We start from the raw sequence: 13,513 nt of genomic DNA, 5'->3' as shown, positions 1-13,513 counted from the left end.
AGCGAGAATAAACATAATTATAACATATGTACAGTAGAGAATGGCCAGAGAGCATTATTGGATTACGTGTCAATTGACAGGCGCTCGAAAGAGAGACTTTTGGATGTTAATGTGTCTGAGAAGGAGTAATGGAGGGATGTCTGAATCATTGTCTAGAGTAGCCTAAGGTTAAGATTTGTATGTTGTCATTCAGAAAAGAAGAGTGATTGTTGGGTGAAGAGGGTGGTGATAGTAAGAGAGCTTGGAAGGAGACTTGTGTTAGAATACCATAGGAGAAGACTGAGTACAGAATGGAAAAAGGGTTAGAACGATGGAAGTAAGAGGGAGTTGGGGGGGGAGAAAGGGATTTGTAATAGGGAATCAGTGATGGATTGCGCAAAAGATAGCTTGTGGCTGAAATATTTGGAGGTGGTTTGATTAGAAAGGGTAGAGAGTGTGGGATGAAGAAGTAAGATTATTAGTGAAAGAGAAGAGAGAGGCATTTGGACCGATTTTTGCAGGGAAAAAAAATGCAATTGAGTGGGAGATGGTATAAAAGAAAGAAGAGAGGAGGTCAAGAGAAAGGTGCAAGAGTCAAAAAGAGGGCAAATAAGTTGGGGATGAGAGATTATCATTAAATTTTAGGGTAGAAATAAAAGATTCTGGAAGAGGTGAATAAAGTGCGTAAGACAAGGTTAGCACATGGAAACTTCGGTGAGGGGCCGCGAAATGGGGAGGTGATAACAAGTAGTGGTGATGTGAGAAGATTGAGTTGAGTGAGTATTTTCAGAAGGTTTGTTGAATGTGTTTTGAAGGATAGAATGGCAGACGGTAAGGGTGTTTTGGTCGAGGTGTGTGCAAAGTGAGAGGTTATGGGAATAATGATTTGTGTAAAACAGAGAAGAGGAATAAAAGCTTTGGGGAAGATGAAAGCCCGGCAAGGCAGCAGGTTGGATGGTCTGCAGTGGAATTTTATTAAAAAAGGGGGTTGACTGTATTATTGAACTTGGTTGGGTATAGGTTATTTAATGTATGTATGGACTCATGGAGAGGTGCCTTAGGATTGGCGGAATGTGTGCTTATTGCCATTGTACAAAGGCAAAGTGGAAAGAGTGAGTGCTCAAAATGTCCAGAGGTAAAAGTTGTTGAGTTATTCCTGGTAAATTATATGAGGGGTATTGATTGAGAGGGTGAAGGCATGTACAGAGCATCAGATTGGGGAAGAGCAGTGTGGTTTCAGAAGTGGTAGAGGATGTGTGGATCAGGTGTTTGCTTTGAAGAATGTATGTGAGAAATACTTAGGAAAGCAAATGGATTTGTATGTAGCATTTATGGATCTGGAAAAGGCATATGATGAGTTGATAGAGATGCTCTGTGGAAGATATTAAGAATATATGGTGTGGGAGGCAAGTTGTTGGAAGCAGTGAAAAGTCTTTATCGAGGATATAAGGCATGTGTACATGTAGAAAGAGAGGAAAGTGATTGGTTCTCAGTGAATGTTGGTTTGTGGCAGGAGTGCATGATGTCTCCATGGTTGTTTAATTTGTTTATGGATGGGGTTGTTAGGGAGGTGAATGCAAGAGTTTTGGAAAGAGGGGCAAGTATGCAGTCTGTTGTGGATGAGAGAGCATGGGAAGTGAGTCAGTTGTTGTTTGCTGATGATACAGCCCCGGTGGCTGATTCGGGTGAGAAACTGCAGAAGCTGGTGACGGAGTTTGGTAAAGTGTGTGAAAGAAGAAAGCTGAGAGTAAATGTGAATAAGAGCAAGGTTATTAGGTACAATAGGGTTGAGGGACAAGTCAGTTGGGAAGTAAGTTTAAATGGAGAAAAACTGGAGGAAGTAAAGTGTTTTTAGGTATCTGGGAGTGGATCTGGCAGCGGATGGAACCATGGAAGCGAAATTGAATCATAGGATGCGGGAGGGGGCAAAAGTTCTGGGAGCATAGGAGAATGTGTGGAAGTCGAGAACATTATCTCCGAAAGCAAAAATGGGTATGTTTGAAGGAATAGTGGTTCCAACAATGATATATGGTTGAGAGGCGTGGGCTATAGATAGAGTTGTGCAGAGTAGGGTGGATGTGCTGGAAATGAGATGTTTGAGGACAATGTTTGGTGTGAGGTTGTTTGATCGTGTAAGTAATGAAAGGGTGAGAGAGATGTGTGGTAATAAAAAGAGTGTGGTTTAGAGAGCAGAAGAGGGTGTTTTGAAGTGGTTTGGTCACATGGAGAGAATGAGTGAGGAAAGATTGACAAAGAGGATATATGTGTCAGAGGTGGAGGGAACGAGGAGAAGTTGGAGACCAAATTGGAGGTGGAAAGATGGAGTGAAAAAGATTTTGAGTGATCGGGGCCTGAACATGCAGGAGAGTGAAAGGCGTGCAAGGAATAGCGTGAATTGGAATGATGTGGTATACCGGGGTCGATGTGCTGTCAGTGGATTGAACCAGGGCATGTAAAGCGTCTGGGGTAAACCTTGGAGAGTTCTGTGGGGCCTGGATGTGGAAAGGGAGCTGTGGTTTCGGTGCATTATACATGACAGCTAGAGACTGAGTGTGAATGAATGTGACCTTTGTTGTCTTTTCCTAACATTACTTCACACACATGAGGGGGAAGGGGGTTGTTATTTCACGTGTGGCAGGGTGGTGATGGGAATGAATAAAGGCAGACAGTATGAATTATGTACATGTGTGTATATGTATATGTCTGTGTGTGTATATATATGTATACGTTGAGATGTATAGGTATGTATATGTGCGTGTATGGACTTGTATGTATATACATGTGTATGTGGGTAGGTTGGGCCATTCTTTCGTCTGTTTCCTTGCGCTACCTCGCTAACTCAGGAGAGAGCAACAAAGTATGAATAAAAGTACTTATTTACTTTATGCCTTAGGGTTTCCTCCTCTCATTTTGAATATGCCTTAGGATTTCCTTCTATCAGTGCAGAGACTGCAGGGCAATTATGGTAGTTGCATCATGGGCATGTAGGGACTTAGGATGTGTTGAAAGTGTGTTGTAGTGATGGATGATGTCCAGAGCATAAGTGTGAGAGTATGACTCGATTTTGTATGAGGAGTATAGTTTCTGATGGGCATGTGTCAGTTGGGATGGAGTTTAAGAATGAGTGTGCATGTGTTTTGTACTTGTTACATACTTGTTAGGGATGGAAGGGGGGGAAGAAATCTGTGAGTAGAGTTTACTGAAGTGTAAGTAGATGGTGGTTACTTATAGAGTGGTTTGGGTGGGAGGGCTCAGATGCTGTTGCATAGAGTTGAGTGCCAAGCATGTTGTGGTAGGACTGTATTGGGAAGATCTGTATTTTATTGTGAAAGTATTAAGTGTTTGTGGTTGTTAAATAGCCAGTGATTGTTGTGATTGCATTATTTTGTGTGGTTTACACCTTTATTATATTTGCTTAGGAGAGGTTAGAAGACCAGACAGGTGAGGCTTTGTTTAGAGTAAATGAATTATTTGTATGGATTGTTGAAGGATTCTTTTTCATATCCAAATTTGGTGCCAGTAGTGTTCAGAGGGCATTTATTTTGTTTCTTTGTCTTGATATTATTATGGTGAGTGAATGTCGTATATGTTCGTATGTGAATGGAAGAAGTTTAAAATAAGGGTAAGACTCCCTCGTTGTACCATGTGTTGGTAATTACAAATTACAGGTGAGGCATTGTTTAGAGTAAATGAATTATTTGTATGGGATGTTGAAGGATTCTTTTTCATGTCCAAATTTGGTGCCAGTAGTGTTCAGAGGGCATTTATTTTGTGTTTCTTTGTCTTGATATTATTATGGTGATTGAATGTCGTATATGTTCGTATGTGAATGGAAGAAGTTTAAAATAAGGGTAAGACTCCCTCATTGTACCATGTGTTGGTAATTACAAATATAGTCAAATATAGTTGTTAATTACAGTAACATTGTTGGTCATATGTTCCCTGCCTTGAGCAGGTTAACCCAGTGGCTTGAAGGGAATTACATGGAGAGGGCAAAGGAGGAGTTTAGTATAAAAACAAGCTCTGAGCTGAAACTTTACTGAATAGTTGTTCCTAAAAGTGCAAGAATGCTTTTTCCAGTGCATTCATATGTTCATTTACTTTTACAGAGTATCAACACATGCTGTTGGAGATTTGTGCCAAGAGGGAGACCACCCTACTGCACTTGTATTGGAATCGCCCTTTAATAACATCAAAGATGAAATAAAGTTCCACCCACTGTCCTCAGTAAGTTTAGATTGCCATCATAGGTTTCCTTGTTATCAATTAACACAAGCAGTGCATATTGTAATGCTTATTCTCATTCATTTTGTGTTTTATTGATATAATTACTGGGTAAAACTGAAAGTTGATGGAGAGAGATGGGTGATTATTGGTGCATATGCACCTGGGCATGAGAAGAAAGATCATGAGAGGCAAGTGTTTTGGCAGCAGCTGAATGAGTGTGTTAGTGGTTTTGATGCACGAGACCGGGTTATAGTGATGGGTGATTTGAATGCAAAGGTGAGTAATGTGGCAGTTGAGGGAATAATTGGTATACATGGGGTGTTCAGTGTTGTAAATGGAAATGGTGAAGAGCTTGTAGATTTGTGTGCTGAAAAAGGACTGGTGATTGGGAATACCTGGTTTAAAAAGCGAGATATACATAAGTATACATATGTAAGTAGTAGAGATGGCCAGAGAGCATTATTGGATTACGTGTCAATTGACAGGCGCGCGAAAGAGAGACTTTTGGATGTTAATGTGCTGAGAGGTGTAACTGGAGGGATGTCTGATCATTGTCTAGTGGAGGCTAAGGTGAAGATTTGTATGGGTTTTCAGAAAAGAAGAGTGAATGTTGGGGTGAAGAGGGTGGTGAGAGTAAGTGAGCTTGGGAAGGAGACTTGTGTGAGGAAGTACCAGGAGAGACTGAGTACAGAATGGAAAAAGGTGAGAACGATGGAAGTAAGGGGAGTGGGGGAGGAATGGGATGTATTTAGGGAATCAGTGATGGATTGCGCAAAAGATGCTTGTGGCATGAGAAGATTGGGAGGTGGGTTGATTAGAAAGGGTAGTGAGTGGTGGGATGAAGAAGTAAGATTATTAGTGAAAGAGAAGAGAGAGGCATTTGGACGATTTTTGCAGGGAAAAAATGCAATTGAGTGGGAGATGTATAAAAGAAAGAGAGAGGAGGTCAAGAGAAAGGTGCAAGAGGTCAAAAAGAGGGCAAATGAGAGTTGGGGATGAGAGAGTATCATTAAATTTTAGGGAGAATAAAAAGATGTTCTGGAAGGAGGTGAATAAAGTGCGTAAGACAAGGGAGCAAATGGGAACTTCGGTGAGGGGCGCAAATGGGGAGGTGATAACAAGTAGTGGTGATGTGAGAAGATGGAGTGAGTGAGTATTTCGAAGGTTTGTTGAATGTGTTTGATGATAGAATGGCAGATATAGGGTGTTTTGGTCGAGGTGGTGTGCAAAGTGAGAGGGTTAGGGAAAATGATTTGGTAAACAGAGAAGAGGTAGTAAAAGCTTTGGGGAAGATGAAAGCCGGCAAGGCAGCAGGTTTGGATGGTCTTGCAGTGGAATTTATTAAAAAAGGGGGTGACTGTATTATTGACTGGTTGGTAAGGTTATTTAATGTATGTATGACTCATGGTGAGGTGCCTGAGGATTGGCGGAATGTGTGCATAGTGCCATTGTACAAAGGCAAAGGGGATAAGAGTGAGTGCTCAAATTTCAGAGGTATAAGTTTGTTGAGTATTCCTGGTAAATTATATGAGAGGGTATTGATTGAGAGGGTGAAGGCATGTACAGAGCATCAGATTGGGGAAGAGCAGTGTGGTTTCAGAAGTGGTAGAGGATGTGTGGATCAGGTGTTTGCTTTGAAGAATGTATGTGAGAAATACTTAGAAAAGCAAATGGATTTGTATGTAGCATTTATGGATCTGGAGAAGGCATATGATAGAGTTGATAAAGATGCTCTGTGGAAGGTATTAAGAATATATGGTATAGGAGGCAAGTTGTTAGAAGCAGTGAAAAGTTTTTATCGAGGATGTAAGGCATGTGTACGTGTAGGAAGAGAGGAAAGTGATTGGTTCTCAGTGAATGTAGGTTTGCGGCAGGGGTGTGTGATGTCTCCATGGTTGTTTAATTTGTTTATGGATGGGGTTGTTAGGGAGGTGAATGCAAGAGTTTTGGAAAGAGGGGCAAGTATGAAGTCTGTTGGGGATGAGAGAGCTTGGGAAGTGAGTCAGTTGTTGTTCGCTGATGATACAGCGCTGGTGGCTGATTCATGTGAGAAACTGCAGAAGCTGGTGACTGAGTTTGGTAAAGTGTGTGAAAGAAGAAAGTTAAGAGTAAATGTGAATAAGAGCAAGGTTATTAGGTACAGTAGGGTTGAAGGTCAAGTCAATTGGGAGGTAAGTTTGAATGGAGAAAAACTGGAGGAAGTAAAGTGTTTTAGATATCTGGGAGTGGATCTGGCAGCGGATGGAACCATGGAAGCGGAAGTGGATCATAGGGTGGGGGAGGGGGCGAAAATCCTGGGAGCCTTGAAGAATGTGTGGAAGTCGAGAACATTATCTCGGAAAGCAAAAATGGGTATGTTTGAAGGAATAGTGGTTCCAACAATGTTGTATGGTTGCAAGGCATGGGCTATGGATAGAGTTGTGCGCAGGAGGATGGATGTGCATGGAAATGAGATGTTTGAGGACAGTGTGTGGTGTGAGGTGGTTTGATCGAGTAAGTAACGTAAGGGTAAGAGAGATGTGTGGAAATAAAAAGAGCGTGGTTGAGAGAGCAGAAGAGGGTGTTTTGAAATGGTTTGGGCACATGGAGAGAATGAGTGAGGAAAGATTGACCAAGAGGATATATGTGTCGGAGGTGGAGGGAACGAGGAGAAGTGGGAGACCAAATTGGAGGTGGAAAGATGGAGTGAAAAAGATTTTGTGTGATCGGGGCCTGAACATGCAGGAGGGTGAAAGGAGGGCAAGGAATAGAGTGAATTGGATCGATGTGGTATACCGGGGTTGACGTGCTGTCAGTGGATTGAATCAGGGCATGTGAAGCGTCTGGGGTAAACCATGGAAAGCTGTGTAGGTATGTATATTTGCGTGTGTGGACGTATGTATATACATGTGTATGGGGGTGGGTTGGGCCATTTCTTTCGTCTGTTTCCTTGCGCTACCTCGCAAATGCGGGAGACAGCGACAAAGCAAAAGAAAAGAAAAAAAATTACTGTTCAGTCATAAAATCTTGTCGATGTAGTTAATCATAAGATAGGTCTTTGGAGTGTAATTTACATGGAAAGTTTTGTAGCTCTCAATGAAGTATGCACTTTGAATGGAAAAGGTAAACATGATCAGAATCAGAAGGCCTCAGCTAAAGGAAATTTCATCACAAATTAAAGATGAAAAACCCAATAGCTAAAACTGTGAGTAAGAATGGTGAAAAGAAATTTAAAAAGTTGTATTTCAGTAAAGTAAGTACAGGCAGAGTTTCAAGATCCATAATCCCCAGGATCAGTCAGTGTTCAGTGTTTAGAGTTTTATCGATTTTGGAAACATGGCCCCTCAAAATATGGTCTCAGATCTGTATGTGATATACCTAGTAAGTGAAAAAGCAAATGATTAGATTTATTGCCACTCTTCGTTGAGTGATGTCATCAATATTGTAACAGTATTGATATACTAACTTAATGATTATCCTTTCGATTATTCCAGTTCGTTGAATTTTTAAAGTAGATGGAAAGAGAAGCTGAGCAAATTATTATCTTGGTGTGAGGTTAGGGATGATGTCTGTAGGAGGGAGGAGGGGTGCATGAGTTGCAATAGCATTAGTTCAAGGGCTTGGATCAGCATTTTCTAAGCATTTGATACAAACAAAATCATCCCTTCAGTAGAGGGAAATGATACAAACAGAACTATCCCTTTCAGTATATTGAAAAGTAGTAATAAGTAAACAAACAAATATGAATAGAATTTTTAACCTGGATTGAAATTTCTTGCAATTATAGCATTATCTGCTCTGGCTAGGAGTATAGATGACTTATTGTCCATCACAGTAAAAGACAAGCAGTTTCAGTTGCATTTTGAGAATGTTCTAGGGTTAAAGTCTGGGATTAGTGTGATGGTGAAAGCAAAGAAAGGGGTGGCACTTTTGCTGAAGAAGTTGTAGGGAATGTGTAGAGTTTAAGGTTGTGATCCCCAGAAAGATGTGGGTGAAAATGAATGATTATATGAGGTGGATGATTGTTAATACTTATGCAGCCAGTAGCAAACGGATTAAGGAAGAGAGGCAATGTGTGGAAGGAGCTGAGTGAGTATGTCAACAATTTTGGTGAGGAATTGTGCAATATTGGTGTTTGATGTGAATACGAGCATGGATGAAGTGAATGAAAATGGTGAACAGCTAGTTGAGCTGTGTGCTGAAAAGCACTCATGATTGGGAATACTTGATTTAAAAAGAGGGGCATACATAAGTGTACATGGATGAGTAGGGCTGATGATAAGCAGGCATTATTGGATCATGCCTTAATTGATGAGCATGCTAAAGAAAGACTTCTGAATGTGAATATGCTCAAAGGGGCAGCTGATGGGATGTCTTATTACTTCATGGTGAAAGTGAGGATGAAAGTTTATAAAGGCTTCAGAAAGAGAGGAAATGAGAAGGATGGTGGAAGTGAGTGAGAATGAAAAAGTGGCTTGTGTGGGGAGATACCAGGATAGAGTGAGTGAAGAATGGTAGAAGGTGAGAGTGAATGAAACTGGGGGTGAATGAGGAATGGGAGATGTTTAGGTAAGCAGTGCATACATGTGCTTACATGTCCAAGAGTAGTGTGTGGTGTGTGAATGGTAGGTTGTGGGCATGCGAGATAGGGAAGCGAGTTGTTAGATAAGGAAGTTAAGTTGTTAGTGAAAGATATAAAGAGAGGTGCTTAGGCATTACTTGAAACAAATATCATATATTTTTGTATTGCTTTTCAGATATTCCGCAAAATGCCAAGGTTTGAGTGGTTATTCTTGGAGCCTTTGGCAACTTCTGGGATTGACTTCCGTAGTGACGACCATATTGTGCATGTTCAGACTCCAGTCCTTATTCTGCATGCTGAAGATGACCTTGTTGTTCCTTTTGCATTAGGTCAAAAGGTGAGTCATCTTTTGATCTTAGGCCATGACTTATTACTGGTCCTTCCTTTGTTACCCAAAGAAAGCTGTACTAATCATCTTGTTTTTGTCTCTTCTTTTTGACCTGTTATCCATCTCCAACTTATAAAGTTATCAGCAGTTTTAGTAACTGTAAGATTATGAATTGTAGATATGTTAGAATTATATATAAAGATTTAATTTATTTATTCCACTATTTTTTGTAGTTGTATGAGACAGCCCAAAGAGTGCGCCCAGAGAGTGCTCCACCAGTGAAGTTTGTGGAGTTTCCTGCCAAATTTGGTTATGCTCATAAATACATATGCCGTGCTCCTGAACTACCACAGATTCTCAGGTATGACAGTTACTGTTGTAACAGTTTTTAAGCCAAGATCAGGTTTTCGTTATGTATGATTTTATGGCTTTTCCAGGCATGACTCGGTATTATGTGAGAGGGTTGAATTACGGCATAAAACAAATGAAACTTACACACACTTCTTTAGGTTAAAAAAGGCTTGAATATGTATGACATATGTGAGGCAGAGTTGGAAAAAGAATCCTTAATGAAGAATGGAGGAAAAATGCATGAACACATTTGTTAGAGAATGGCATTAGTTATGGAAGAGAAGGCATTGGATATTAAAGATGAATGATGTGATAATAAGGTTGACTGCATTGCTGTCAAGCACATAATTGGACTGGATAAGTTAAGCTTTGTTATTTGACAGTCAAGACTAAAAGATCTGAAAACCTTTGGGCCAAGCTAAGTGTAGGTTCCTGAAGATTTCTCAGTTTTTAACGTAGAAACTGTCAGGCCTTTTCACATAAAAGAGAGCCAGAAATAGGCACCTTTTCATTACTGCATTGCTTAAACCACTTGGACACTACACTGCTTCATACACTACACTGCTAACTTCATTTTGTACATTGAATTATGATTAGTCATACCCTTTTTATGTTTCAAGGTTAGCACGAAATTTTAAGATGACATTACATTGCCTCTGATTTGCAAATTGTTGTTTTTCCAACATTATCCTTTTTAGAAGGTTTGCATGCTAAAAAAAAGTTATCTGATTTTTTTCATATATTAGCTTTTTGTTATATAGCAAGCATCATATGCTTTAGATCTGAAACTATATCAATTTATGAGCTGTATGCTTACTTGAAATTTGGATTTTTGAGCTTTGATGGTATTTTCTTTTGTACCATATAATCATGAGTACAGGGAGTCAAGACTGCATTTTGGGTAGAAGTGGATGAGTTTTTTGCGAGGTAAAATCTATGGAAGATCTTTTAGTCCTAATTTATTGAGTGAATGTTATCGACAAAAATATAATTGGAGTAACAGGTAGAAATAGGCTGCCAGAAAAATAAAGCTTGTAAAAAGATGTACTTTAGTACATTATCAGATACAGGTATTGATAGAACAGTGGACGTTATTTAGCCAAGGACAGATTTGCTCAGATTCAGACTGAACCTAGTTTAGGAATTTAATTGGAGAAAGAACTTCATCATGGAAATTCAAAATTCATGTCAACAATGTCTTCTCAAACTTGGTGCACAAATTTTATTTCTCACCTATGAACGGAGCCATATGAGCATACAAGAGAGCTCAGACTTTTTTGTGCTTTTCCCTGGCTGCTTTTTTACTTCTTTCCAGTGATAGATCATCACCCCCTGTATACCACATTGCTCCAGTTCACTTTCTTTGGTGCACACCTTTCACCCTGTTGCATTTTCAGGGCCGAAGCACTCAAAATCCTATTAACTCTGTCCTTCCGTCTCCAACTTGTTCTTCACCTTCTCCTTGTCCTCTCCACTTCCAAAACATTTCTCTTTGTTATCCTCTTCTCACTCATTCTTTCCATATGTCTAAACCATTTCAGCTCTTCCTCCACAGTCATCTCAACCATCCTCACATTGTCCTCAAACATTTCAGCACATTTGCCCCTCCTCTATACAGTATCATTTATAGCCCATGCCTCCCATCTGTACAACAGCATCAGGACAACTGTGCTTTCAGACTTGACCATCTTCCATGCCTCACTTACCCATGACTCATCACGGCTTTCATTCGCTGCCTTTTGCACTATCAGGTATATAAAACACTTCCTCCAAGTTTTCTTCTCAAATTAGCTCCTCAACTAACTTGTCTCTTTGCACTGCTATAGCTAATAAACTTCCTTTTATTCACATTTATTTTCAGTTTGCTTCTTTCACACTTTTCCTTAAACTCGGACACCAGCTTTTGCAGTTTCTCACTCAAGTCTGCCACCAGCAGTGTGTCATAAGTAAGTAACAATTGACTCATCTTCCAGTCCCCCAACCCCCAGCAGATAGCATACCTGCCCCCTCTCTCTAAGACCCTTGTATTTACCTTCCTCATCACCCATTGCATGAACAAATTAGATAGCCTTAGTGACATCATACACCCCTGCTGCAGACCCACCATTCACCCCTCTCTCTACCAGTTTGCACACACACCTTACTTTCATGATAAAACTACTTACTTTTATAAATGATAGACAATTTATGTGGAATTTGTTTTTAGGTGAAAAAAAGGGCAAATGAGAGTTGGGGTGAGAGAGTATCATTAAATTTTAGGGAGAATGAAAAGATGTTCTGGAAGGAGGTAAATAAAGTGCGTAAGACAAGGGAGCAAATGGGAACTTCAGTGAAGGGCGCAAATGGGGAAGTGATAACAAGTAGTGGTGATGTGAGAAGGAGATGGAGTGAGTATTTTGAAGGTTTGTTGAATGTGTTTGATGATAGAGTGGCAGATATAGGGTGTTTTGGTCGAGGTGGTGTGCAAAGTGAGAGGGTTAGGGAAAATGATTTGGTAAACAGAGAAGAGGTAGTGAAAGCTTTGCGGAAGATGAAAGCCGGCAAGGCAGCAGGTTTGGATGGTCTTGCAGTGGAATTTATTAAAAAAGGGGGTGACTGTATTGTTGACTGGTTGGTAAGGTTATTTAATGTATGTATGACTCATGGTGAGGTGCCTGAGGATTGGCGGAATGCATGCATAGTGCCATTGTACAAAGGCAAAGGGGATAAGAGTGAGTGCTTAAATTACAGAGGTATAAGTTTGTTGAGTATTCCTGGTAAATTATATGGGAGGGTATTGATTGAGAGGGTGAAGGCATGTACAGAGCATCAGATTGGGGAAGAGCAGTGTGGTTTCAGAAGTGGTAGAGGATGTGTGGATCAGGTGTTTGCTTTGTAGAATGTATGTGAGAAATACTTAGAAAAGCAAATGGATTTGTATGTAGCATTTATGGATCTGGAGAAGGCATATGATAGAGTTGATAGAGATGCTCTGTGGAAGGTATTAAGAATATATGGTGTGGGAGGAAAGTTGTTAGAAGCAGTGAAAAGTTTTTATCGAGGATGTAAGGCATGTGTACGTGTAGGAAGAGAGGAGAGTGATTGGTTCTCAGTGAATGTAGGTTTGCGGCAGGGGTGTGTGATGTCTCCATGGTTGTTTAATTTGTTTATGGATGGGGTTGTTAGGGAGGTAAATGCAAGAGTTTTGGAAAGAGGGGCAAGTATGAAGTCTGTTTGGGATGAGAGAGCTTGGGAAGTGAGTCAGTTGTTGTTCGCTGATGATACAGCGCTGGTGGCTGATTCATGTGAGAAACTGCAGAAGCTGGTGACTGAGTTTGGAAAAGTGTGTGGAAGAAGAAAGTTAAGAGTAAATGTGAATAAGAGCAAGGTTATTAGGTACAGTAGGGTTGAGGGTCAAGTCAATTGGGAGGTGAGTTTGAATGGAGAAAAACTGGAGGAAATGAAGTGTTTTAGATATCTGGGAGTGGATCTGGCAGCGGATGGAACCATGGAAGCGGAGGTGGATCATAGGGTGGGGGAGGGGGCGAAAATCCTGGGGGCCTTGAAGAATGTGTGGAAGTCGAGAACATTATCTCGGAAAGCAAAAATGGGTATGTTTGAAGGAATAGTGGTTCCAACAATGTTGTATGGTTGCGAGGCGTGGGCTATGGATAGAGTTGTGCGCAGGAGGATGGATGTGCTGGAAATGAGATGTTTGAGGACAATGTGTGGTGTGAGGTGGTTTGATCGAGTGAGCAACGTAAGGGTAAGAGAGATGTGTGGAAATAAAAAGAGCGTGGTTGAGAGAGCAGAAGAGGGTGTTTTGAAGTGGTTTGGGCATATGGAGAGGATGAGTGAGGAAAGATTGACCAAGAGGATATATGTGTCGGAGGTGGAGGGAACAAGGAGAAGAGGGAGACCAAATTGGAGGTGGAAAGATGGAGTGAAAAAGATTTTGTGTGATCGGGGCCTGAACATGCAGGAGGGTGAAAGGAGGGCAAGGAATAGAGTGAATTGGAGCGATGTGGTATACCGGGGTTGACGTGCTGTCAGTGGATTGAATCAAGGCATGTGAAGCGTCTGGGGTA

General features: G+C 40.7%; 1 protein-coding gene across 2 annotated transcripts in view; it reads left to right on the top strand.

The window, feature by feature from the left end:
* Nucleotides 1–13,513, top strand: part of LOC139752800 (lysophosphatidylserine lipase ABHD12-like) — a 68,762-nt gene that overhangs the window by 43,421 nt on the left and 11,828 nt on the right. For both annotated transcript variants that reach the window (XM_071668716.1, XM_071668717.1), the window contains exons 7-9: nt 4,089–4,206; nt 8,943–9,104; nt 9,329–9,456. In XM_071668716.1, the coding sequence (XP_071524817.1) occupies nt 4,089–4,206; nt 8,943–9,104; nt 9,329–9,456 (408 nt within the window). The remainder of the gene's footprint in view (nt 1–4,088; nt 4,207–8,942; nt 9,105–9,328; nt 9,457–13,513) is intronic.

This window comes from Panulirus ornatus, chromosome 13 (assembly GCF_036320965.1).
Source record: "Panulirus ornatus isolate Po-2019 chromosome 13, ASM3632096v1, whole genome shotgun sequence".
Classification (NCBI taxonomy): domain Eukaryota; kingdom Metazoa; phylum Arthropoda; class Malacostraca; order Decapoda; family Palinuridae; genus Panulirus; species Panulirus ornatus.
This window is presented reverse-complemented; position numbering and strand designations above follow the sequence as displayed.